A 27,422-nucleotide genomic window follows, 5' to 3' on the forward strand; every position below is an offset into this window, starting at 1 on the left:
TTGGAAACCCCAGCACTAGTTAAAGGAAACCTGTCACCTCCAAAAACCATCCCAAGCCACCAGCAGTACCTGAGAGTAGCCAGCAGCGTGTTTCCGACAATCGTTTTCTTCCTGAAAGCAGATGAAGCAAAAGCTCAGAAAACTTTATTTTATCCCTTGCCCGCATGATTGTCTAGTCATGCTTGAACTCAAGGGGGCAGCGGCCTCCTTGCTTCAAGTCGAGGTAACCGCGCTCCCTTCCCTGCCCCTTCACCTGTGACTGGGATAGTTTTTGAAGGTGACAGGTTCCCTTTAAATTACACTACTTATTCATCCCAATTTGGGAATGAAGGTGTAATTGATCTGCTTATCTATTTAACAAGGAGGGCACCCCAATACCAGTTAAATTACACTCCTTATTAATCCCAATTTGAGAATCAAGGCGTAAAAGAATTGCTTATCTATTTAACAAGGAGGACACTCCAATAATGGTTAAATTACACCGCTTATTCACCCTAAATTGAGAATCGAGGTGTAATAGATTGATGCAAACTGAACTGTCTCCTCTTTGATCTCTTCAGCTTCAGATTACACAGACTGCACGGCCCCTATGTTCTCCTTAGTGTGTGTGTGTAAAAACTCCCCCTATAATCTCCCTACACTGTCCCTGCAGTCTCCCTATCCAAGATTCTAAAATTTAAGCTTTGTATAACTTTGTCCCTCGCATTTGGCACATCTGTCCCTTTTCTCAGTTCACTGTAAAATGGCTGAGACCGGAGGGATTAGGATGTTTATTGGGCTGTGACATCACAGGGGATGGTCATCTGCTGATTGGCTGGCTGCATTGCATTATGGGTGATCTCTTGTTCCTGGGCCATTTTAGGGAAAATAGTGATTAGTTACCACGAAGCGCCAGGAAGTTTGGATTTGTTGCGAAATCAAATTTTTTCTAAACATCCTGGTAAGAGGCAAACAGTACAAAATGTGTATGAATTGTAATGCAATAGTTAAAATTGTTAAAAGTTTGAATTCATGCTATATTTCGTTGGGGGAAAAGGAAAAAGGTAGGTCTCATTAGGGGCCTAAATGTCAGAAGGGGATCAAACGATAATAGTGTAAAAACTATGAATGAAATCTTGTCGGGAGTTATGAGAATGTGTCTATCTTATGACTGGCTTAATAGCAATAAAGTAGGACATGATAATGGGGACCTGATCTATAGATCAGCTACAGTATAATAAAGGAAAGAGACCTCAAATAGAAAAAAAGCCTCTAGCGTATAGCAAGTACATATCTGACGTAAAAGAGCTGCACACTAAGGAGTATGAGTCCTCATGTAGGATCCTGATGTATAGGTATGGAAACTATTCGGGGAGAACCAGAAGTGTTAGCCTTTCTCTTCCGGCTGAAGGTGAACTAAATCTTGGAAGGTGTAGAGGCAGGAGGTTGGTACCAATATATGCAGAGTGCTACAAAAGGGATCTAGGTAGCCAAAGTATGTCGGTGAGGCTGAACATTCATTAAAGCGAGCTGTTATAGCAATTGCAAAGCCCCATCTGTAGGCATTTTGGGGGTCGCATAACAGAATGAGTAGAGGTTGCAGGTGGCTCCTCTTTTACAGTGTGATCCAAAAGAGATCAGGGAATAGCTAGGTTGGGGCACCATCAGGTTCACAGTTGAACAGGAACCTGGCTTTCGCTTATAATCATGAACACAGCATATAACGTCACAAGGGTGCGAGGCTGAGCCTTTTGGGTTTAGGGCCCTATTGTCCAATTTGATCTTATAGGTGGAAGGTTCACTAAGGATTACATTAGGGGAGGGGGGGAGGGGTGGGGGGGCGCACTGCGCCACCAATGTTTTTAATACTGGGGTGGGGGGCGACCAATCCACTTTCCAGGAAACTGTTCATCTAGGAATGCTCGGACCTGACACCCATAATGTGGTGGTGTACGATCTTGCTGGAAAAACTCAGGGAACGTGCCAGCTAGATGAACAGTTTCCAGGAAAGTGGATTGGTCGTCGTGGGCCAGTTGAATAGCCCCCAAGGTCTCCCGATCTGACCCCCTTAGACTTTTATCTTTGGGGTCATCTGAAGGCAATTGTATATGCTGTGAAGATACGAGATGTGCAGCACCTGAAACTACAGATACTGGAAGCCTGTGCTAGTATTTCTCCTGCGGTGTTGCTATCAGTGTGTGAAGAGTGGCAGAAGAGGGTTGCATTGACAATCCAACACAATGGGCAGCACATTGAACACATTTTATAAGTGGTCAGAAACTTGTAAATAACTCATGAAAGAATAAAGTTACGTTAAAACCAAGCACACCATTGTTTTTCTTGTGAAATTCCCAATAAGTTTGATGTGCACATGACTCTCTTCCTATTGAAAAAACAAAAGTTGGATTCAAAATGGCCGACTTCAAAATGGCCGCCATGGTCACCACCCATCTTGAAAAGTTTCCCCCCTCACATATACTAATGTGCCACAAACAGGAAGTTAATATTACCAACCATTCCCATTTTATTAAGGTGTATCCATATAAATGGCCCACCCTGTATAACAATCTCATAGGTGCCATTGTTATGAGATGATTAATGTTATTCACTTTACCTAGTTTTAATGTTACGGCTGATCGAGAACAATATCATATATAATAATTATGGTACATCGTTTCAAATGAGCATATGGAGTTCATAATCACTGCTATATATTTTATAGGAATCCATGAAGATTATCAGTTACCTTACTATGACCTTGTTCCATCTGATCCATCAGTTGAGGAGATGAGGAAAGTTGTTTGTGAACAGAAGCTGAGGCCGAACATTCCAAACAGATGGCAGAGCTGTGAAGTAAGTATGCAGAAAACGAAACACTTAATCTTCTGTGATCTAAGAAGATCGTTCTAGAGCAGTGGTGTACAAATAGTGGATATTCTAGATTATACCAGATCTTGATTTTGGGCCACCAGGTTGTTTTCCTGCAGGCTTCAACACAGAGGTGGTATAAATGCATTTTATTATGAATGTCTCGACTCATTCCTTTTGAAATGCTCATCTGCTAATCAGTTTTCCTATGTGGGTCTCGCACACAACCTGACAGCTATACATGTTATTACAGAGCATGTCAGTGGGGAGGAATAGCTTCTGTATAAAGCAAGTGCATTAGGTATATGTGCCATTATGTGAGTTCTAGAACATCCGAAAAGGCGTCAAGCTGTGGTCACAATAATGTGTATACAGTGTCCTAGGTGCCTGTACAAGCAATTTTATGCTCTGGAAAAACTCATATTTCTATTGATGGGAACCAAGCATTGACTGAAGCTGCCCTCCCGCTGTAATGGCCTGAATAGAAGATGACTCCAATCACATCCCCATAACCACCAGATAGTCAGTTGCAACCGCAGCATCTTGGCAGTTAGACAAGGGACCATGCTCGCATCGTATCACTAATGATAGTAAATGTTACTATTTCCCATGTACCCCCAAAATAGTACCGAAGCAAATGACATAAAAAAACTAATACAGGTGCATTGCTCGAAAAATTAATAAGTTCTATCTTTTGGAATGCAGCAACATGTAAAACTATTATTTTTGCTTGAGAAATGTAAAAGAGGAGATTTTTTGAGCATTCAATTTAATGAAAACAACGAATAAACTGAAACAGGCTGTTTTTCAGCTGATCAAAAGTTTAGGACCACACCTCCAAAAAAAATATAACCATCCCCCCAAAACAGAAATCCAACTTCCAAACATGAACTCAGTAATGAGTAGCTCCGCCGTTATTGTTTATCACTTGAAAAATTCGTTTCGGCATGCTTGATGCAAGCGTTTCCATGAGGTGAGTGGGAACATTTCTCCAAGTGGTGAAGACGGCCACACGAAGGCCATCTACGGTCTGGAACTGTTGTCCATTTTGTAAACTTCCCTTGCCATCCATCCCCAAAGGTTCTCAATTGGATTTAGATCAGGGGAACACGCAGGATGAGCCAAAAGAGTGATGTTATTCTCCTGGAAGAAGTCCCTTGTCCTGCGGGCATTGTGTACTGTAGCGTTGTCCTGTTGAAAAACCCAGTCGTTACCACACAGACGAGGGCCCTCAATCATGAGGAATGCTCTCTGCAACATCTGGACATAGACAGCGTTCGTTTGACGCCCCTGCACTTCCTGAAGCTCCATTGTTCCACTGAAGGAAAAAGCACCCCAGACCATTACGGCAACCCCTCAACTGTGGCGCGTAGAAAACATCTCAGGTGGGATCTGCTTGTCATGCCAGTAACGTTGGAAACCATCAGGACCATCAAGGTTAAATTTTTTCTCATCTGAGAATAAAACTTTCTTCCACCTTTTGAATGTCCCATGTTTGGTGCAAGTCCAAACAAGCAGTTCTATGGCGTTCAAGGAGACGAGGTCTTTGAAGACGTTTTTTGTTTTTGAAGCCCTTCAGTCTCAGATGCCGTCTGATGGTTATGGGGCTGCAGTCAGCACCAGTAAGGGCCTTAATTTGGGTCGAGGATCGTCCAGTGTCTTAACGGACAGCCAATTGGATCCTCCGGCTCAGTGCTGATGAAATTTATTTGGGTCTTCCACTTGACTTTTTTGTTCCATAACCCTCAGGATCATGGAATGGAGCGCTGTGAGAGACCCTGCTTATGCAGTTCAACAACCCGACCACGTTCAAAAAGGGAGAGTTTGTTTTGCCTTTGCCATCACGTGTGACTACCTGACAGAAAATGACAATGAATCCACATCTTTGCACAGATTTGGCCTTTTTAACCACCTCTCGTCTCGCTAACGCCGAAAGGCGTGATTGCGGCGGCTCTCCCAGGTCACACTAACGCCGATCGTGTGAGCCGAGATTTCCTTTGAACGCGCGCACACAGGAGCGTGCGTTCACAGGATCGGAAGGTAAACCAGTTGATCTACAGCCTGCCAGCGGCGATCATTCGCTGGCAGGCTGTAGATGTGATTTTTTTTTTAACCCCAGAAAGGTATATTAGACGCTGTTTTGTTAACGGCGTCTAATATACCTGGTCCTCTGGTGGTCCCTTTTGCTTGGATCGACCACCAGAGGACACAGGCAGCTCTGTAAGTAGCACCAATCACTACACTACACCCCCCCGTCACTTATTAACCCCTGATCACCCCATATAGCAGGGATGGCCAACGTGAGGCTCTCCAGCTGTTGCAAAACTACAACTCCCATCATGCCCGGACAGTCTATAGCTATCAGCCTACAACAGGGCATGGTGGGAGTTGTAGTTTTACAACAGCTGGAGAGCCGCAGGTTGGCCATGCCTGCCATATAGACTCCCTGATCACCCCCCTGTCATTGATCACCCCCCTGTAAGACTCCATTCAGATGTCCGTATGTGTTTTGCGCATTTTGCGGATCCGCACATTGCCAGAACTATATATTAAATGCCTTTTCTTGTCCGCAATTGTGGACAAGAATAGGAGATGTTCTATAGGCTTTACAAAAAACGCAGTGTTTGCCCGATCAGGCCTGATCTTGTGCTCACACTTGCGTTCAGTCCGCCCCACCGCAGTGACAGAATTATTTTTTTCCTGATCACTTCAAAAACACCGTAAAATCGCTGCGGCGCTATAAAGATCGCTTTTGAGGGGCATGGCGAGTTCATAGAAGATTTTTATTTTATTTTTGGCACAAGTTAGCGGAAATTAATTTTTTTTTGTTTGTTTTTTTGTCTTTTTCTTACAAAGTCTCATATTCCACTAACTTGTGACAAAAAATTTAATCTTACATGAACTCACCATGCCCCTCACGGAATCCAAATGCGTAAAAATGCCCTGTGAAATCCTAAAGGTGTACTCATTGGAATTTGGGCCCCTTTGCGCATCTTGGCTGCAAAAAAGTGTCACACGTGGTATCGCCGTACTCAGGAGAAGTAGGGCAATGTGTTTTGGGGTGTATTTTTATATATACCCATGCTGGGTGAGAGAAATATCTCTGTAAATTGACAACTTTGTATAAAAAAAATGTAAAAAGTTGTCATTTACAGAGATATATTTCTCACACACAGGATGGGTATATGTAAAAATACACCCCAAAACACATTGCCCTGCTTCTCCTGAGTACAGCGATACCACATGTGTCAAACCTTTTTTGCAGCCTAGATGCGCAAAGGGGCCCAAATTCCTTTTAGGAGGGCATTTTTAGACATTTGGATTCCAGACTTCTTCTCACGCTTTAGGGCCCCTAAAATGCCAGGGCAGTATAAATACCCCACAAGTGACCCCATTTTGGAAAGAAGACACCCCAAGGTATCACGTGAGGGGCATGGCGAGTTTATAGAAGTTTTTTTTTTTGGCACAAGTTAGTGGAAAATGTAAGAAAGAAGAAAAAAAAAAAAAGTCTCATATTCCAATAACTTGTGACAAAAAAAATAAATTTTTACATGAAATCGCCATGCCCCTCACAGAATACCTTAGGGTGTCTTCTTTCCAAAATGGGGTCACTTGTGGGGTATTTATACTGCCCTGGCATTTTAGGGACCCTAAAGCGTGAGAAGAAGTCTGGAATCCAAATGTCTAAAAATGCCCTCCTAAAAGGTACTCATTGGAATTTGGGCCCCTTTGCGCACCTAGGCTGCAAAAAAGTGTCACACCTGTGGTATCACCGTACTCAGGAGAAGTAGCGCAATGTGTTTTGAGGTGTATTTTTACATATACCCATGCTGGGTGAGAGAAATATCTCTGTAAATTGACAACTTTGTATAAAAAAATTTATACTAAGTTGTCAATTTACAGAGATATTTCTCTCACCCAGCATGGGTATATGTAAAAATACACCCCAAAACACATTTCCCTACTTCTCCTGAGTACAGCGATACCACATGTGTGACACTTTTTTGCAGCCTAGGTGCATAAAGGGGCCGCAAGTCTAACGAGTACCTTTAGGCTTTACAGGGTTCCGCTAACTTGTGAAAAAAAATTAAATACATGAACTCACCATGCCCCTCCGCGAATCCTTTGGGGTGTCTTCTTTCTAAAATGGGGTCATTTGTGGGGTATTTATACTATCCTGGCATTCTAGCGCCTCAAGAAACATGACAGGTGCTCAGAAAGTCAGAGCTGCTTCCAAATGCGGAAATTCACATTTTTGTTCCCCATAGTTTGTAAATGCTATAACTTTTGCGCAAACCAATAAATATACACTTATTGGATTTTTTTTTATCAAAGACAATAAATTCTGACACAAACTTGTATAGAAATGTAATCATATTTGAACAATTTAACCAGAGAAAGTTAAAAATACACTCTTTTTGAGAAAATTGCGGCCTGATTAATATCGGAAAAACGAAAAATGTCAGCAGCAATCAAATACCACCAAAAGAAAGCTGTATTTGTGAGAAGAAAAGGAGGTAAAATTAATTTTGGGTGCCAAGTTGCATGACCGAGCAATAAACAGTTAAAGTTGTGAAGTGCGGATTTGTAAAAAAGGGCCTGGTCACTAGGGGGGTATAAACCTGTGGTCCTTAAGTGGTTAAAGGCATGTGGTACTAAAATTTGGATCAGTTGAAAAACAGCCCGTTTCAGTTTAATCGTTATTTTCAATAAATTGAATGCTCAAAAAATGTTTTGTCTCACTATCATTTCTTCTTGTTGCATGTTGAAGCTCTACTTGGAACCTTGTTAAGATCCAGCCATGCTAAATATGATTTTTTGCCATTTTTCAAATGGTCTTAAACTTTTGATCAGGACTGTATATATCTTTATCTATATATCCTGAAAATGATTATGAGATCTGCCATATTGCCAGAACTATTCTTTTAGAAAGCATTAAGAAAATTGCTTTATGGCAGCACATACACACTATGATCTGGAGCTGACCCTATGTAGGTGAGTTTTCTAGGCATAATCTGTGTTTTGGTAAAGGTAAAAAATGGGTGTTATTTGCCAATTACTTATTGTGAATGGTGGTTCTTGTCTTGTCTATACACATTAAGTTGTAGAATTACTTACAGGATTATAATGACAGATAAGCAGGTAAATGCAGTAAATGGAACTTTACAGACCAAGAAGTGGCACTTATTATTATGTTGGCTTGCAAAAGCCAACATACTGTTATTCGATTGTCAAAAAGCGTTTCAGCTTCTTCTTCTTCTTCTTCTTCTTCTTCTTATTATTATTATTATTATTATTATTATTATTTTGGCTTGCAAAAGCCAACATACTGTTATTCGATTGTCAAAAAGCGTTTCAGCTTATTCTTATTATTATTAAGTGTTCTTGCATAGCAAGACCACTTAATGTTATCTCACATATATATTATTATTATTAAGTGTTCTTGCATAGCAAGACCACCTAATGTTATCTCACCAGGGCTTTTTTTCTGGCGGAACGCACCGGAACGGCGTTCCGCCACCTTTTGACATCGCAGCCTGCCATGCTCCAGCATCGCAGGCTGCGCTGTATCAGCGGGGACGGACTGGGAGGAGGAGCTGGGGGCCGGTGCGTTCACTGTGCTCCGGCCCCCAGCTCCAGTACAGTTCTAGAATGTGTAAAATGAATAATGATTCTATTCATGAGGCCCCCTCTGTAGTAGAACATTCAATATATCCATCCTACTCACAGGGCTGTTATCGTAATCCAGGCCGGCCGAGCAGACGAGCCGCAGTGTCACTGACTGACGTCACGTGTCTGCCCGGCCTACTTTATGAATAAAGCAGGCGGCGCAGGCACGTGACGTCAGTCAGTGACGCTGCCGCTCGTCTGCCCGGCCGGCCTGGATTACGATAACAGCCCTGTGAGTAGGATGGATATATTGAATGTTCTACTACAGAGGGGGCCTCATGAATAGAATCATTATTAATTTTACACATTTTATAACTGTACTGGAGCGGCAATGGGGGGGGGGGGGTCTGTGGATGGCAGTGTTATGGGGGGGGTGTCTGTGGATGGCACAGTTATGGGGTGGGGGGGTGTCTGTGGATGGCACTGTTATGGGGTGGGGGGGTGTCTGTGGATGGCACTGTTATGGGGTGGGGGGGGTGTCTGTGGATGGCACTGTTATGGGGTGGGGGGGTGTCTGTGGATGGCACTGTTATGGGGTGTCTGTGGATGGCACTGTTATGGGGTGGGGGGGTGTCTGTGGGTGGCACTGTTATGGGGTGGGGGGGTGTCTGTGGGTGGCACTGTTATGGGGTGGGGGGGTGTCTGTGGATGGCACTGTTATGGGGTGGGGGGGTGTCTGTGGATGGCACTGTTATGGGGTGGGGGGGTGTCTGGATGGCACTGTTATGGGGTGGGGGGGTGTCTGTGGATGGCACTGTTATGGGGTGGGGAGGTGTCTGTGGATGGCACTGTTATGGGGTGGGGGGTGTCTGTGGATGGCACTGTTATGGGGTGGGGGGGTGTCTGTGGATGGCACTGTTATGGGGTGGGGGGGGTGTCTGTGGATGGCACTGTTATGGGGTGGGGGGGGGTGTCTGTGGATGGCACTGTTATGGGGTGGGGGGGGTGTCTGTGGATGGCACTGTTATGGGGTGGGGGGGGGTGTCTGTGGATGGCACTGTTATGGGGTGGGGGGGTGTCTGTGGATGGCACTGTTATGGGGTGGGGGGGTGTCTGTGGATGGCACTGTTATGGGGTGGGGGGGTGTCTGTGGATGGCACTGTTATGGGGTGGGGGGGGTGTCTGTGGATGGCACTGTTATGGGGTGGGGGGGTGTCTGTGGATGGCACTGTTATGGGGTGGGGGGGTGTCTGTGGATGGCACTGTTATGGGGTGGGGGATCTGCGGATGCCATCCCCAGATCCCCCATTAACAGTGCCATCCCCATCTGGGGGGTTTCTTTGCTGGGCTGGACTTTTATAGTCCCCCCAAATTTTACTTGCATCCCTGTTCTCTAAAGGGGCGGTTTTAGGGGGCGGTCCTAGGGGTGGGTAGGGGCGTGGCCAGGGGAGGGGGGCTGAGTTCCACCACCTTTTCTCTGAGAAAAAAAGCCCTGTATCTCACATATATATTATTAAGTGTTCTTGCATAGCAAGACTACTTAATGTTATCTGACATATATATTATTATTATGTTGGCTTGAAAAAGCCAACATATTGTTATTCGATAGTCAAAAAGCGTTTCAGCTTATTATTATTATTATTATGTTGGCTTGAAAAAGCCAACATATTGTTATTATGTTGGCTTGTAAAAGCCAACATACTGTTATTCGATAGTCAAAAAGCGTTTCAGCTTCTTCTTATTATTATTATGTTGGCTTGAAAAGGCCAACATACTGTTATTCGATAGTCAAAAAGCTCTTCTTCTTCTTCTTCTTCTTCTTCTTCTTCTTCTTCTTCTTCTTCTTCTTCTTCTTCTTCTTCTTCTTCCTCTTCCTCTTCCTCTTCCTCTTCCTCTTCCTCTTCCTCTTCCTCTTCCTCTTCCTCTTCCTCTTCCTCTTCCTCTTCCTCTTCCTCTTCCTCTTCCTCCTCGTTTTCTATACGCTACTCCTCCTACAGTTTTGGGGCTACATACCCCAAACTTTCTACACTTCTTCGACCTTCAGCGACTCGAGTTGCTTGTGCTTTTATAAGCGATCCCACCCCCGGGGCCCCCGTGGCGGGCCCCGGAAGCCCCCTTTTTTCCCATAGACTTTGACAGGGTACATTTTCAAATCGCTCCCACTCGCCAGGCTTTGTCGCTAAAGTCACCAAACTTGGGTCACCTAGTCATGAGGTCAACCCGAAAATTTTGGGCACATTTTGGGGACCCCAAAAAGTGGGCGGGGCCACACAGAACCAATCAAAATCTCCCCATTGACTGTAATGAGACGTTCAAATTGCTACTCCTCCCACATTTTTAGGAGTACAAATTCCAAACTTTGCAGACTTGGTCGGCACCCACCCGAGTACCTTGCTTGTGTTTTGTTAACCGATCCCACCCTCTGGGCCCCTGGGACGGGCCCCCAAAATCCAAGTTTTTCCCATTGACTTTGACAGGGAAAATTTTCAAATCGCTCCCAGTCGCACAGATTTGAAACTAAAGTCACCAAACTTGGGTCACTTAGTCATGGGGTCAACGCGCAATTTGTTAGAACATTTCGGAGACCCTAAAATGTGGGCGGGGCCACACAGAACAAATCAAATTCTCCCCATTGACTATAATGAGACGTTCAAATTGCTACTCCTCCCACATTTTTAGGAGTACAAATTCCAAACTTTGCACTCTTGGTCGGCACATACCCGAGTATCTTGCTTGTGCTTTGTTAACCGATCCCAACCTCCGGGCCCCTGGGGCGGGCCCCCGAAAACCTCTTTTTTTCCCATAGAGTTTTATTGGAAAAATGCAAACGTTTGTCACTCATACAGCTTCGGAGTGAAACTCACCAGACTTGGGTCACTTAGTCATGGGGTCAACCTGAAAATTTATGTCACATTTTGGGGACATTAAAAAGTGGGCGGAGTCTACAACAACCAATCAGATTTTCCCTATCGACTTCAATGAGAAACCTTTAAAAAGCTGTCATTCTCACAGTATTTAAGCCACAGCACTCAAACTCGGCAGGGTGGGTCAGTGTGTGACAAAGGTTAAAATTTATAAACAGTAGGCGGAGTCTACAACGGCCAATCAAATTTTAGTCAGTTTTAATGGGGAAATTTAAAACTGCCGCTGATATTAGACTTTGATTGGCACAGTCTTCAAACTTGGCACAGTTGGTCACTGGAGGACTGGGATTCAAATTCAAAAAAGCCACTCCACCCAGTTACTCCGCCCACTCCAGTTGTAAGCTACTGGTGGAGGCAAGAACACTTCACACAATTTCCCCAGAAATTGTAGCTTTTCTAGTTAAGTGTTCTTGCATAGCAAGACCACTTAATGTTATCTCACATATATATTATTATTATTATTATTATTATTATTATTATAGCCAAATTTGCCACCCTAACTCCTCCCACAGTTTTTACACTACATAGACAAAAATTTACCAAAACGTGCAGATTGTTCCCGATCGGATTGCTATTACTTTGTGGAGCGATCCTACTGCCGGGGCCCCCGTGGCGGGCCCCGGAAGCCCCCTTTTTTCCCATAGACTTTGACAGGGTACATTTTCAAATCGCTCCCACTCGCCAGGCTTTGACGCTAAAGTCACCAAACTTGGGTCACTTAGTCATGAGGTCAACGCGGAATTTGTTAGAACATTTCGGAGACCCTAAAATGTGGGCGGGGCCACACAGAACCAATCAAAGTCTCCCCATTGACTATAATGAGATGTTCAAATTGTTACTCCTCCCACAGATTTAGGAGTATAAATACCGAACTTTGCACTCTTGGTCGGCACATACCAGAGTATCTTGCTTGTGCTTTGTTAACCGATCCCACCCTCCGGGCCCCTGGGGCGGGCCCCCGAAAACCTCTTTTTTTTCTCCCATAGAGTTTTATTGGGCAAATGCAAACGTTTGTCACTCATACAGCTTTGTAGTTAAACTGACCAAACTTGGGTCACTTAGTCATGGGGTCAACCTCAAAATTTCTGTCACATTTTGGGGACATTAAAAAGTGGGCGGAGCTACAAACAACCAATCAGATTTTCCCTATTGACTTCAATGAGAAAATTTTTAATTGCTGCCATTTCAACAATGTTAATGGCAGGGTTGTTAAACTTAATATATTCGGTTAATAGGTGACTAGAATTCAAATGTTTAAAAGTGGGCGGAGTCTAAAACGGCCAATCAAATTTCAGCCATATGTTTTAATGGGAAAATTTAAAACTGCCGCTGCTCTTAGAGGGTCAATGGCAAAGTCACTAAACTTGGAACAGTTGGTCAATGGGGGACTGGGATTAAAATTTTAAAATGTGGGCGGAGCCTAAAATAGCCAATCAAATTTCAGCCATTTAACTTAGACCACCAGGTGACCCCCCCCCCCCACCGGACTACCAGGTATCCCCCCCCCCAACCACCAGGTGACCCCCCCGAACCACCAGGTGACCCCCCCGAACCACCAGATCACCCCCCCTGGACCACCAGGTCACCCCCCCTGGACCACCAGGTCACCCCACCAGAACCCTTTGGTGACCCCACCCGGACTGGACTATTTGGTGCCCCCACGTGGACCCATGGGTGCCCCTGCCCTAGCCCTTAGGTGCACCCGCCCTAGCCCTTAGGTGCACCCGCCCTAGCCCTTAGGTGCACCCGCCCTAGCCCTTAAGTGCACCCACCGTAGCCCTTTAGTGCACCCGCCGCGACCCTTAGGTGCACTCACCCTAGTCATTAGGTGCCCCCACCCCAACTATTAGGTGCACCCACCCCGACCCTTAGGTGCACCCACTCCGACCCTTAGGTGCACCCACTCCGACCCTTAGGTGCACCCACTCCGACCCTTAGGTGCACTCACCCTAGTCATTAGGTGCACTCACCCTAGTCATTAGGTGCACCCACCCCAATGATTAGGTGCAACCACCCCGACTTTTAGGTGCAACCACCCCGACTTTTAGGTGCAACCACCCCGACCCTTAGGTGCACCCACTCCGACCCTTAGGTGCAACCACCCCAACGATTAGGTGCACCCACCCCGACCCTTAGGTGCACCCACCCCGACCCTTAGGTGCACCCACTCCGACCCTTAGGTGCAACCACCCCAACGATTAGGTGCACCCACCCCGACCCTTAGGTGCAACCACCCCGACTTTTAGGTGCAACCACCCCGACTTTTAGGTGCAACCACCCTGACCCTTAGGTGCACCCACTCCGACCCTTAGGTGCAACCACTACAACGATTAGGTGCACCCACCCCGACTTTTAGGTGGAACCACCCCGACCCTTAGGTGCACCCACTCCGACCCTTAGGTGCACCCACCCCAACGATTAGGTGCACCCACCCCAACGATTAGGTGCACCCACCCCGACCCTTAGGTGCACCCACCCCGACTTTTAGGTGCAACCACCCCGACCCTTAGGTCCACCCACTCCGACCCTTAGGTGCAACCACCCCAACAATTACGTGCAACCACCCCAACGATTAGGTGCACCCACCCGACCCTTAGGTGCAACCACCCCGACTTTTAGGTGCAACCACCCCGACTTTTAGGTGCAACCACCCCGACCCTTAGGTGCACTCACTCCGACCCTTAGGTGCAACCACCCCAACGATTAGGTGCACCCCCCCGACTTTTAGGTGCAACCACCCCGACCCTTAGGTGCACCCACTCCAACCCTTAGGTGCAACCACCCCGAATTTAGGTGCAACCACCCCGACCCTTACCACCCACTCCGACCTTTAGGTGCACCCACTCCGACCCTTAGGTGCACTCACCCTAGTCATTAGGTGCTCCCACCCCAACGATTAGGTGCAACCACCCCAATGATTAGGTGCACCCACCCCGACTTTTAGGTGCAACCACCCCGACCCTTAGGTGCAACCACCCCAACGATTAGGTGCACCCACCCCTTAGGTGCAACCACCCCGACTTTTAGGTGCAACCACCCCGACCCTTAGGTGCACCCACTCCGACCCTTAGGTGCAACCACCCCAACGATTAGGTGCACCCACCCCGACCCTTAGGTGCACCCACCCCGACTTTTAGGTGCAACCACCCCGACCCTTAGGTGCACCCACTCCGACCCTTAGGTGCAACCACCCCAACGATTAGGTGCAACCACCCCAACGATTAGGTGCACCCACCCCGACCCTTAGGTGCAACCACCCCGACTTTTAGGTGCAACCACCTGACCCTTAGGTGCACCCACCCCGACCCTTAGGTGCAACCACCCCGACTTTTAGGTGCAACCACCCGACCCTTAGGTGCACCCACTCCGACCCTTAGGTGCAACCACTTCAACGATTAGGTGCACCCACCCCGACTTTTAGGTGCACCCACTCCGACCCTTAGGTGCAACCACCCCAACGATTAGGTGCACCCACCCCGACTTTTAGGTGCAACCACCCCGACTTTTAGGTGCAACCACCCCGACCCTTAGGTGCACACACCCCGACCCTCAGGTGCACCCACCCCGACCCTCAGGTGCACCCACCCCGACCCTCAGGTGCACCCACCCCGACCCTCAGGTGCACCCACCCCGACCCTCAGGTGCACCCACCCCGACCCTCAGGTGCACCCACCCCGACCCTCAGGTGCACCCACTCCGACCCTCAGGTGCACCCACTCCGACCCTCAGGTGCACCCACTCCGACTCAGGTGCACCCACTCCGACCCTCAGGTGCACCCACTCCGACCCTTAGGTGCACTCACCCTAGTCATTAGGTGCACCCACCCCAACGATTAGGTGCACCCACCCCGACCCTTAGGTGCACCCACCCCGACCCTCAGGTGCACCCACTTAGACACTCAGGTGCACCCACTCCGACCCTTATGTGCACCCACTCCGACCCTTAGGTGCATTCACCCTAGTCATTAGGTGCACCCACCCCAACGATTAGGTGCACCCACCCTGACCCTTAGGTGCACCCACTCCGACCCTTAGGTGCACTCACCCTAGTCATTAGGTGCACCCACCCCAACGATTAGGTGCACCCACCCCGACTCTTAGGTGCACCCAATTATTAAATTTATTAAATTATTAAAATTCAAAAAAGTGGGTGGAGCCACCAACAGCCTATCAGATTTCAAGACAACATCCTGTGGCTTCTTCAGAAACGACACTATTTAGTTATTATTAAGTTTTCTTGCATAGCAAGACCACTTTATGTTATCTCACATATATATTATTATTATTCTTATTATAGCCAAATTTGCCACCCTAATTCCTCCCACAGTTTTTACACTACATAGACAAAAATTTACCAAAACGTGCAGATTGTTCCCGATCGGATTGCTATTACTTTGTGGAACGTTTCGCCGAATGGTTCACGGAATATCGTCGTTCTTGTGGCGAAAGTTGTCCCATAGGAATGAATGGCAAAGCTAGAGTGGGAGCTGGCAAAAGCTGAAAAATCAGTCCATGATTTCTAAACTGCCACCACTCCCTCATTTTCAGGCCCACCTACACAAATCGTATATCAAAACGTTCAGCTATCCCTGCTGCCACTAAAAATGTCCACGGCTAAGCCATAGTCCTGATAGTTTTCACAATATGACCATTTGTTTGCAACTCACGCCGCCCATTGACATTCATTGAAACTCCACTCTGCAAAGCTCACATTTGAAGGGCAATTTCTAAATTGCGACTTTGCCTTCATTGTTAATATTGCAGAGACATACTATGCATCAAAATGTAGGTCTGAGTCTTGTGATTCTCACAATATAAAGCTCTTCACTGTAGGATTTATAATTTTTAAACTACAACTGTTAGAAGATGGCAACCGCCAGTGAAGTGACCTCTCTTTACTGCTAGGACTGGGGTGTGCTTTCTATTGCTGTGTCTGTACAGAAGTCTGAGGGGCTCTTGTCTCCATGGGAACACAGGTGAGCGGGGACGTCATGTGACTGCTCCTCTGAAGATGCTTGCTGCAATGCATGCTGGGATATTTACTTTCACTTTACAGCTGCTCCGCCCACACAGCCTGTCTGAGGAAGCTCCTCAGGGGAACATGTCATGGTGAACAGGTTAGAAAAATGACATACAGCCAGCACATTTAGCATGATATAAATACTTCATAGTTTGGGCTATTGTCTGGGGCACTTTGGATTTTTGATACTTAGGGTGGCCAACCCCTTTAAAAGTTTGCAAATACCCTAAGTTTTATACAGTAGAGAGTATTTGAGGTGTTTCAACTAGCTACATTAACGAAAAGAAATTAGAGCTGTGTGAATATCATCATGCCATCTAAAGGAAAGAGATCTAAAGCTGCAAAGATACGCTGGACTAAACTGCACCTTTCAGACCCACGTTTTTGGGATCCGGAGCCCCACAGCAGCATAGTGGAAATGGAGGTTTGTGAAAGTGAATGTGCCAAGGAGGTACATAGTGAACCTTTGGTGTCATTCCCATGTTCAACTAAGTGTCAAGTTCAAGAGCACACTGACAGTGTGATGGGCACTTCTGAAAACCATGGCATGCAAGAACCATGCGTACCAAGTGAGATATCTGTGCAGGCATCATTTCATCAGGGTCATCATGACTATGGAAGTTTAAGGAACAAACAGTGTACATGCATGGCTCTGACATTTTTGGCATACCACAGTGAGCTTGATGATGTGAGGAAGGATGATCTTGATCAAATACTGAAGAAGGGCAACAGCTTGTATGGCACAACAATACAACAGTTAAAACGAAGAAATGTCTATCAGCACCAACACTTGACAATGGAAGAAGTGCCCCTCAGAGTCAACACTGACAAATATGAATATAACGTTGTTAAATCTCCAGTGTTATCGGGATGTGTGAGAGCCACGGTAGACAGTGACAACCAAGGTTGCTTTGTTGACCTCTCCACAAGACTACAGTGCCTCAATGCAGATGTTACACATGCACTTTTTATAGTAGTGCCATATTGCATTGCATTGTTCAGAGACAAGTCTGGGAGATATGGACTGTTTGATTCTCATAGTCGAAATAAGGATGGACTTCCTGCCACTGGAAATGGAAAAGCTGTTATGATCACTTTTACACATTTGAGTGATATGGGGGCAAGGATTTATAATTTGTATGAATTGCTACTTACAGACACCAGAGGCCCTATTGATGGACTGCAGTATGACTTCATGCCAGTCTCATTTCATCGTGCAAGACGTCTGTCAGATGGTTTGCTGTCCCCACCGGTGCAATCTGACAAACCACATAATGGAAAGCATGTGGAGAACAAAGTGACACAGATGACCAAAGATGCAACACACACTGGATTCCCAGCCAGCAAGCATTCTCCAAGGTCACTTGATGCAAAATCCTCACAGGGCATATGGAAGGACAGTAAGGCATTTTCCAAATTAAATGCACAGCAACAACAAAAACTGAAGAAAAGACACAGAAATGAAAGAAGGCGTGGTTTCAAGGCTACAAAGATGTCTGTCACCAATAAGAAGAGGACATACATCACCAGCCGATACAGAGCAGATGCTGATTTTAAGTTGAAGCAGAAGCAATATATCATTTGCAAATATGCGACAGATGCCAATTTCAACTTGAAGCAGAAGCAATACACAACTAGCAAATATGCGACAGATTCCAATTTTAACTTGAAGAAGAAGCAATACATCACCAGAAAATATGCAACAGATGCAGGTTTCAAGTTAAAGCAGAAGCAATACATCACTAGAAAATATGCGACAAATGCCGATTTCAACTTGAAGCAGAAGCAATACATCACAAGAAAATATGCGACAAATGCCGATTTCAACTTGAAGCAGAAGCAATACATCACCAGAAAATATGCGACAAATGCCGATTTCAACTTGAAGCAGAAGCAATACATCACAAGAAAATATGCGACAAATGCCGATTTCAACTTGAAGCAGAAGCAATACATCACCCGAAAATATGCGACAAATGCCGATTTCAACTTGAAGCAGAAGCAATACATCACCAGAAAATATGCGACAAATGCCGATTTCAACTTGAAGCAGAAGCAATACATCACAAGAAAATATGCGACAAATGCCGATTTCAACTTGAAGCAGAAGCAATACATCACCCGAAAATATGCGACAAATGCCGATTTCAACTTGAAGCAGAAGCAATACATCACCAGAAAATATGCGACAAATGCCGATTTCAACTTGAAGCAGAAGCAATACATCACAAGAAAATATGCGACAAATGCCGATTTCAACTTGAAGCAGAAGCAATACATCACCAGAAAATATCATAATGATCCTGCTTTCAGAAAACGTCACTTGCAACATTGCATGAGTTACATGAAAATGAAGCGTCACACTCAAGCAGACTTTCGCATAACCCATAAGATGCAATGTGCCTTCAAAATAAGAATGAAATATAGACGATGGACTCATGTCATGCGGGAATGCAGTCAACCAGTGGACAACAGCCTAATGCAGACAGCTATATCCACTTTCCATGAATGCATTAAAGCTGGGCCAACTTTTGTGTGCACAATGTGTCATCGCACCCTTTTCCCTAACCAAGTGAAACATTGCATTCACAGCAATTACAAGACGAATCTACACATTGTTGCTGCCTGTTTGACAGGGAAATATGTCCATGTGTGCAACAATCACTGTCAAGGCCCTGAACAATGCACCGTACCAGATGAAAGGACCAAAGAATGGATTTGTCACAACTGTGATTCACATTTAAAAGCAGGACACAAATCATCCATCGCTGTGGCTAACAACATGGAGCTGGCGCCCATTCCCCCAGAGCTTTGCAATTTGAATGTGCTGGAAAGACAACTTTTGGCCAAAATACTGCCATTTGCCAAGATCATCACACTTCCCAAAGGTCGACAGGCAGCTATACACGGCGCTGTAGTGTGTGTGCCATCTGAGGTGGAAACAGTCAATACTCTACCAAGATCGCACAGCACATCCCAGTTACAGAGTGAAGCTGAAAAGACGTCTGACTTACAAAGGCCACCAGCTGTTTCACAATGTCAACATGAGAAATGTAGTAGCAGGTCTGTCAAAACTCATTGACACACACCCCGACTACAGTGACATTTCAATCCGAGTGGATGAGACAATCGCTGCTGATAATGCGGATAATGATGATGATGGGATGGAACTCGACAGTTGTGATGAAACTGAAATGGAGATACTTGAACGCATCGAAAATTGTGATCCATCAGAGGTAGAGTCTGCATGTTTACTGGCTGCTTCTGAGCAACAGGAAGGCCATGACCAACAACCTCCCAATGCTGAGGATGAGAAGGATTTACTAAGACCTGGAATTGGCCTAGACAGTTGTTTGCAGCCATCTGACCTTGGAGAGGAAGCACTGACACACGGTGATGGAATATTCAGCATTGCACCTGCACAAGGAAACACACCTGTCAGCTTCTTTAAAGTTCCTAGGCTTGAGGCAATGGCTTTCCCTGTTCAGTTTCCTACTGGACAGAATACATTGGACCAGGCAAGACAAGTCAAACTGTCCCCGAGCATGTATTTCAATGCAAGGCTTTTTTGTGTTGATACTCGTTTTGCTAGAGACACAAGCTATCTCTTCTTTGCGCAATTTGTCACAGAAACACACATGGCCAAAAGCAGCATGTCCATCCAGTTAAGGAAAGGAAAACCCAATACCAGGGATGGACAGAAAATATCCAACAAGCTGCTACAGGACAAGCGTAAGGTTGAGAGGTTGGTGCCAAACCGAGATGCCACAAGGTTCATGCAACCACTGAGAGGGAGTCCAGCTTATTGGGATAAAAATCTGAAGAATTTGCTAGCCATGGTCAGACAATTGGGTAAGCCAACATTTTTTCTTACCTTCTCTGCTGCAGAATTCAGATGGCCAGAGGTAATCACGGCAATAAAGGCGCAACAAGGTCAAAAGGTGGATTTTGCAGAGCTAGACTGGGCTGAAAAGTGTGACATCCTTCGAGGCAACCCAGTGACCACCATGCGCATGTTTGACAAACGGGTTGATGCTCTGATGCGAGAGCTGCTGTTGGGTCCTGAACAGCCACTCGGTGAAGTTATCGATTACTTTTACCGGGTTGAATTTCAGGCGAGAGGGAGCCCTCATATACATTGTCTCTGTTGGATAGCAGGAGCTCCTATATTTGGACAAGACAGTGATTACCAGGTGTGTGCCTTTATAGATCATAACATCTTATGCCAGCTGCCTGATGAAGCCAAACAGGCCCTACTTCACAGATTTGTAACAGAACTTCAAATGCACAGCAGATCTCATTCAAAATCGTGCAAGAAAGGTAACAGAGTATGCAGATTTGGATTTCCAAAGCCACCTATTACAAAAACGAGGATAACTTACCCGATTCCAGAAGAACAAGGAGATTGTGCAATGAAACCACAAGCAGCCAAAAACAAACTTAAACCAGTCTGGGATTTGCTTAATAACCCGAAAGTGCAGCTTGAAGACATGTCACAGCTACTGGCACAATGTGATATGACTTTGAATCAATACAACTCGTACATTGAGGCATTGACCTCCTCAAGCGTGATTGTAATGAAGCGAGATGTCAAGGACTGCTGGGTGAACAACTACAATCCACATTTGCTGACGGCCTGGAATGCCAACATGGACATCCAGTACATTCTTGATGAGTATGGTTGCATCATGTACATGTTGTCCTACATATCCAAGCCAGAACGCGAGATGAGTGACCATCTCATAACAATAGTCAAAGAAATGAGCCCAGAAACAGAGACAGAACGAGAAGAAATGAAAGAAGTTCTTCAGGCTTATTCAAAACACAGAGAGGTCAGCGCCCAGGAGTCTGTGGCCCGTACGTGCAGCCTGAAAATGAAGTCTTGCTCACGTGAGGTTGTTTTTCTGCCAACTGGTGACAACGCACTGAAAATGAGTCTCCCGCTCAGTGCATTGCAGAACAAACCAGCCGATTCTCTTAATGTGTGGATGACGAGTTTTGTAGACAAATACAGAGCCAGACCCGAAACACCAGAGTTTGAGTCCATGTGTCTGGCAGACTTCGCATCCCATTACAGGGTTGTCTATGGCAAGCAGAAGGAAGATGGCAAGCAAAAGGAAGGAAGAAAGGAAGACGGCAAGCGTGTCAGCCTTTTGAGTGAAATGGGAACGATTCAAAAACGCACAAGAGGGAAGCCTGCAATCATCAGGTACGCACACTTCTCAGAGAAGAAGGACCCCGAGAACTACTACGGCAGACTGCTTAAACTCTACCTCCCCCACCGTTCAGAGTCATCACTGAAAACTGTAAGGTTCCCAACACACCAGGATTTTTACAAAGGCGCCTGTGTGAGCTTACCAGGAGAAGAAGCAATCCGAGCAGTGTCTGCAATTGTTACCAGCAACCAAAAGAAGTTCGAACAACACAACAAAATTGTGGAACAAGTCTTGGATGACTTTGTAAAAAACGGCCCTGTTGAAGATGCTTGGAACACCTTTGCCCCAGAAGTTGAGTTAGATAGGTTGGAATGTATAGAGGAACGCAAAGAATGGGAGCCACTTCATGAGAATGAACAAGATGATGTTCCGGAGTATACACGTCACAAACAAACAGGTGGAATTGCGCTTACTGTGAAGGCCCCACAAATGTGCCCTGATTTCCTTCATAAAATGTACAGAAAACTTAACCGGACACAAGCTCAGACATTCTACTCAGTTTGTGACTGGTGCACTAACCGTGTGCGTGGCCTAAATCCTGACCCATTCTATTACTTTGTCACTGGTGGCGCAGGGACAGGCAAATCACACCTGATAAAGTGCATCTATGCTGAGGCGACAAAGATACTCTGTAAACTTACCAGACTACGTGAGGAAGCAGACATATCCATGCCCAGCGTTTTACTAACTGCATTTACAGGAACAGCAGCTTTCAACATTTCAGGCAACACTTTGCATTCTCTGCTGAAGTTGCCAAGAAGCTTGAAGCCACCCTACCAAGGACTTGGAAATCTCATAGATGAAGTGAGGGCACAGCTGTCAAATGCGGAGATCATTGTTATTGACGAGGTGTCAATGATTTCAAAGCCCCTGTTTGCCTACATCAACTGGAGATTACAGCAAATTAAAGGCAGTAAGAAACCTTTTGGTGGTATGTCAGTACTAGCAGTAGGAGACTTTTACCAGGTCCCCCCGCTGGGAAAAAGTAAGCCACTCTGCGTGTTTGAGGAAAATACCAATGACGTCTGGAAAGACTACTTTCAGATGATCACGCTGACAGAGATCATGCGACAGAAGGATGACATTTCATTTGCTGAGCTTTTGAATAGAATCAGAGTCAAGCAAAAGACTGACACCTTAAGCAATGATGACAAAGCTCTGCTTGCTCAGGCTTTGACAGATCCCACCCACTGCCCTAATGACGTGCTGCACATCTTTGCCACCAACAAAGAGGTTCACAAATATAATTCCGCAACTGTGTCTGTTCTCCATTCAAACGTCACCAACATAGATGCCGACGATTACAGAAAAGACCCTAAAACAGGAGTGATACAGAGGCAACACCAACCTTTCAAAGGACACAAAGACAATCTGATTGACACACTGCAAGCAGCTGAAGGTGCCCGTATCATGATCACAAGAAACATTGATGTTGAAGACGGGCTTGTTAATGGGACATTTGGCAAGATTGCAAGAATAATCATCCAGACTGAGAATGGTGCTACTACGGTAAACAAGCTTGGGCTTGTGCTGGACAATCCAAATGCAGGACAGAGATACTGTAACAAGTCATCTTGTGATGCTGACAACTTGGTGTACATAGAAAGGGTAGAGGAAAACCTGAGACAGAAAGGAGTTGTTCGCAGGCAGTTCCCCCTGAAGTTGGCTTTTGCATGTACGATTCATAAGTGTCAGGGGATGTCGATACAGTCGGCAGTGGTCTCATTGAAACGGGTCTTCCAACCGGGAATGGCCTATGTAGCTCTGAGTAGAACGACTACACTTCAAGGACTGCACATAACAGACTTTGATGAGAAGAAGATCTTTGCTGATCCTGAAATCACAGCCTCCCTGGACTCAATGAAGAATGCATCACTGGAAAGTGTTATGCCCCTCTTAAAGTTTTTACAGACAACAGACAAACAGCAAACATTAACAATTATCCATCACAACACGGAAGGATTACCAGCTCACATTGAAGATATCAAATCTTACCACGAGTTGACACTTGGAGATGTTTTATGTTTCACTGAAACTCATCTCTCAGGCTCTTCTGTTGCTGAAAGTCTCCAGCTGGAGGACTACAACCTGTTCAAACGCAACAGACACCTCTCATACACGAACCGTCCTGACATTGCAAGTAAAGGTGGCGGAGGTGTCGCCTTGTATGTCAAAAACCATTTCAAGGCCTTTGAAAAGCAGTATCATCACAATGTGACTGACTTGGAGTTCTTGGTTGTCAAACTGGAGTCCCCTGTACAAGCTTTGATCGCCGTTGTTTACAGGCCACCTGATTACAGTATTGGCCAATTCCTTACTAACATGCTGGGCCTCTTGGAATCTTTGGAAAGAATGGATTGCCAACCTATAATACTCTGTGGAGATTTCAATGAAGATGTTTTGTGCAGCGCAAAGAAGCCAATATCTGATCTTCTTGACTCGAGGATATACCCAACTGGTCTGGGCAGCCACCACAGAAAAAAACACACTGTTGGATCACATTTACATCTCCAGGGTGCAACACTGTCTCCAGTCAGGAGTACTGCACAGTTATTACAGCTATCATGATCCCGTGTATTGTGTTTTGAGCAGTGGTTGTGAACACGCTTAAAGCCTGTATAAACAGGGCATGAGCGTTGCCAGGAAACAGTGGTTGTAAACACTGATTATCATCAAACAGATAGCACACCTTCACTTCCATTCTACGTCAAGATGCTGAGACCCCCCCCCCCCCCCCCCCCAAATGCATGTGGTCATACCTTCATCTGTTAGGCTTGTTAATGCTGCTAATGTTTTTATAAATGTATGTTTTAACGTAACTGTGAAGCACTTTGGGCAACATCGTTGAAATTAAATGTGCTATATAAATAAATAAAAGTTGAAATGCATTTCTCACTCTATCAAGCTTGCCATGTGCACTTTTTAAATTCGATCAATCAATTGGTCAGTGTAATGTTTACTATCTTTACTCGGTCCAAACACTCCACACAGTTACTCTGCCCACTCCATAAAGTTACTCTGCCCAGTCCAACCTTTCCACAGTTACTCCAGCCAATCCAACCACACAACAGTTACTCAAGCCACTCCACCCAGTTACTCCGCCCACTCCAGTTGTAAGCTACTGGTGGAGGCAAGAACACTTCACACAATTTCCCCAGAAATTGTAGCTTTTCTAGTTCTTATTATTCTTATTATAGCCAAATTTGCCACCCTAACTCCTCCCACAGTTTTTACACTACATAGACAAAAATTTACCAAAACGTGCAGATTGTTCCCGATCGGATTGCTATTACTTTGTGGAGCGATCCCACCCCCGGGGCCCCCGTGGCGGGCCCCGGAAGCCCCCTTTTTTCCCATAGACTTTGACAGGGTACATTTTCAAATCGCTCCCACTCGCCAGGCTTTGACGCTAAAGTCACCAAACTTGGGTCACTTAGTCATGGGATCAACCCGAAATTTTTTGGCACATTTCGGGGACCCCGAAAAGTGGGCGGAGCCACACAGATCCAATCAAAATCTCCCCATTGACTGTAATGAGACGTTCAAATTGCTACTCCTCCCACATTTTTAGGAGTACAAATTCCAAACTTTGCAGACTTGGTCGGCACCCACCCGAGTACCTTACTTGTGCTTTGTTAACCGAACCCACCCTCCGGGCCCCTGGGACGGGCCCCCAGAATCCACGTTTTTCCCATTGACTTTGACAGGGAAAATTTTCAAATCGCTCCCAGTCGCACAGATTTGAAATTAAAGTCACCAAACTTGGGTCACTTAGTCATGGGGTCAACCTCAAAATTTCTGTCACATTTTGGGGACATTAAAAAGTGGGCGGAGCTACAAACAACCAATCAGATTTTCCCTATTGACTTCAATGAGAAAATTTTTAATTGCTCTCATTTCAACAATGTTAATGGCAGGTGCACCCACTCAGACCCTTAGGTGCAACCACCCCAACGATTAGGTGCACCCACCGCGACCCTTAGGTGCAACCACCCCAACGATTAGGTGCACCCACCCCGACCCTTAGGTGCAACCACCCCGACTTTTAGGTGCAACCACCCCGACCCTTAGGTGCACCCACTCCGACCCTTAGATGCAACCACCCCAACGATTAGGTGCACCCACCCCGACCCTTAGGTGCAACCACCCCGACTTTTAGGTGCAACCACCCCGACCCTTAGGTGCACCCACTCCGACCCTTAGATGCAACCACCCCAACGATTAGGTGCACCCACCCCGACTTTTAGGTGCAACCACTCCGACCCTTAGGTGCACCCACTCCGACCCTTAGGTGCACCCACTCCGACCCTTAGGTGCACCCACCCCGACCCTTAAGTGCACCCACCCCGACCCTTAGGTGCACCCACCCCGACCCTTAGGTGCACCCACTCCGACCCTTAGGTGCACTCCCCCTATTAGGTGCACCCACCCCAACGATTAGGTGCACCCACCCCGACTCTTAGGTGCACCCAATTATTAAATTTATAAAATTAAAATTCAAAAAAGTGGGTGGAGCCACCAACAGCCAATCAGATTTCAAGCCAACATCCTGTGGTTTCTTCAGAAACGACACTTTCTAGTTATTATTATTCTTAGCCGCGTTTTCTATACGCTACTCCTCCTACAGTTTTGGGGCTACATACCTGTAACTTTCTACACTTCTTCGACCTATAGCGACTCGAGTTGCTTGTGCTTTTATAAGCGATCACGCCCCCGTGGCGGGCCCTGGATGCCCCCTTTTTTCCCATAGACTTTGACAGGGTACATTTTCAAATCGCTCCCACTCGCCTGGCTTTGACGCTAAAGTCGCCAATTTTGGGTCACTTAGTCATTGGATCCTGGCCAAAATTGATGCCGAGAACTTTGACAGTTTTCTGAGGCTCTGGGAGAGTGCCCTGGAGATCAAAAGCAGGATCTCCTTCTCCCAACCAGAGAGTTTAGCATTTATCAAGGTTGATCTGAGACCCAGTAACCACTGAATAACGGTCCACTTCCGACACCGGAAGTCACCTCGAAGGGCTGTCCTGACCAACCAGTAACCAACGGGAAACTCTCAGCCCCTTTGTACAAAGCCTTTAGCCAATTCACAAACCTCCCCGACAGACCGTACCACAAAAGGACGGACCACAGGTACTCGTGGTTCACACGGTCAAAAGCCGACACCTTCCTTGGTATCTGGTCAACGGAGAGTGGGATGGACGGATCCGACTCAAGAGAGGCCTTCCTGCCCTCTCTCTTCTTACCCTGCTTGTTCCTCCTCCTCACCAACCATTCACTGTCCTCCTCATCCACACTATCCCCACCTGAGGAGACAGACAGCGGAGAGGTTGGCCTCTTCGGGATGAACTCCGGGGTTCCCATCATCACTACCGTCATCTTGGCCACTATTGGTCAGATTCTAAACTAGGGTACCAGTTGAGGGATCAGCTACCTCCTGCTCCCTCTGTTTGCGGCGTTGTTCCTGCCGCCTGGCCCTAGCTGCTCCACATCAGGAGCTAGGCTGGGCTCAGCAGCGGGTTTTGAAGTGTTTGAAGGGCCATACACCAACACCTCTCTCTCCACAACTTTGGTTCTATTTTTTTTTCCCTTTACTTTCTCCTCTTCAGGAATCACTTAATCTCCAAAATAGAGCCTACCTACCGGGGATTCCAGCTGCCTTATGCTCTGCAATATCAAACCACCAGACTCACCTTCATCCCCGGAGGCTGCTCCCTGACTCCAAGAGGGTTCCCCCTGCCCTGCTGGCAAGGGGTCCTGCCCAGAATTTTCAGCCACTACTGTTTTTCTCGGGCTCCTGATCTGCAG

The 27,422-nt window shown here is 46.2% G+C and overlaps 1 protein-coding gene across 2 annotated transcripts in view; it reads left to right on the forward strand.

The window, feature by feature from the left end:
• Positions 1–27,422, forward strand: part of TGFBR1 (transforming growth factor beta receptor 1) — a 319,080-nt gene that overhangs the window by 269,741 nt on the left and 21,917 nt on the right. For both annotated transcript variants that reach the window (XM_040431743.1, XM_040431742.1), the window contains one exon: positions 2,702–2,832. In XM_040431743.1, the coding sequence (XP_040287677.1) occupies positions 2,702–2,832 (131 nt within the window). The remainder of the gene's footprint in view (positions 1–2,701; positions 2,833–27,422) is intronic.

Source organism: Bufo bufo, chromosome 5 (assembly GCF_905171765.1).
Source record: "Bufo bufo chromosome 5, aBufBuf1.1, whole genome shotgun sequence".
NCBI classification, from domain to species: Eukaryota; Metazoa; Chordata; class Amphibia; order Anura; family Bufonidae; genus Bufo; species Bufo bufo.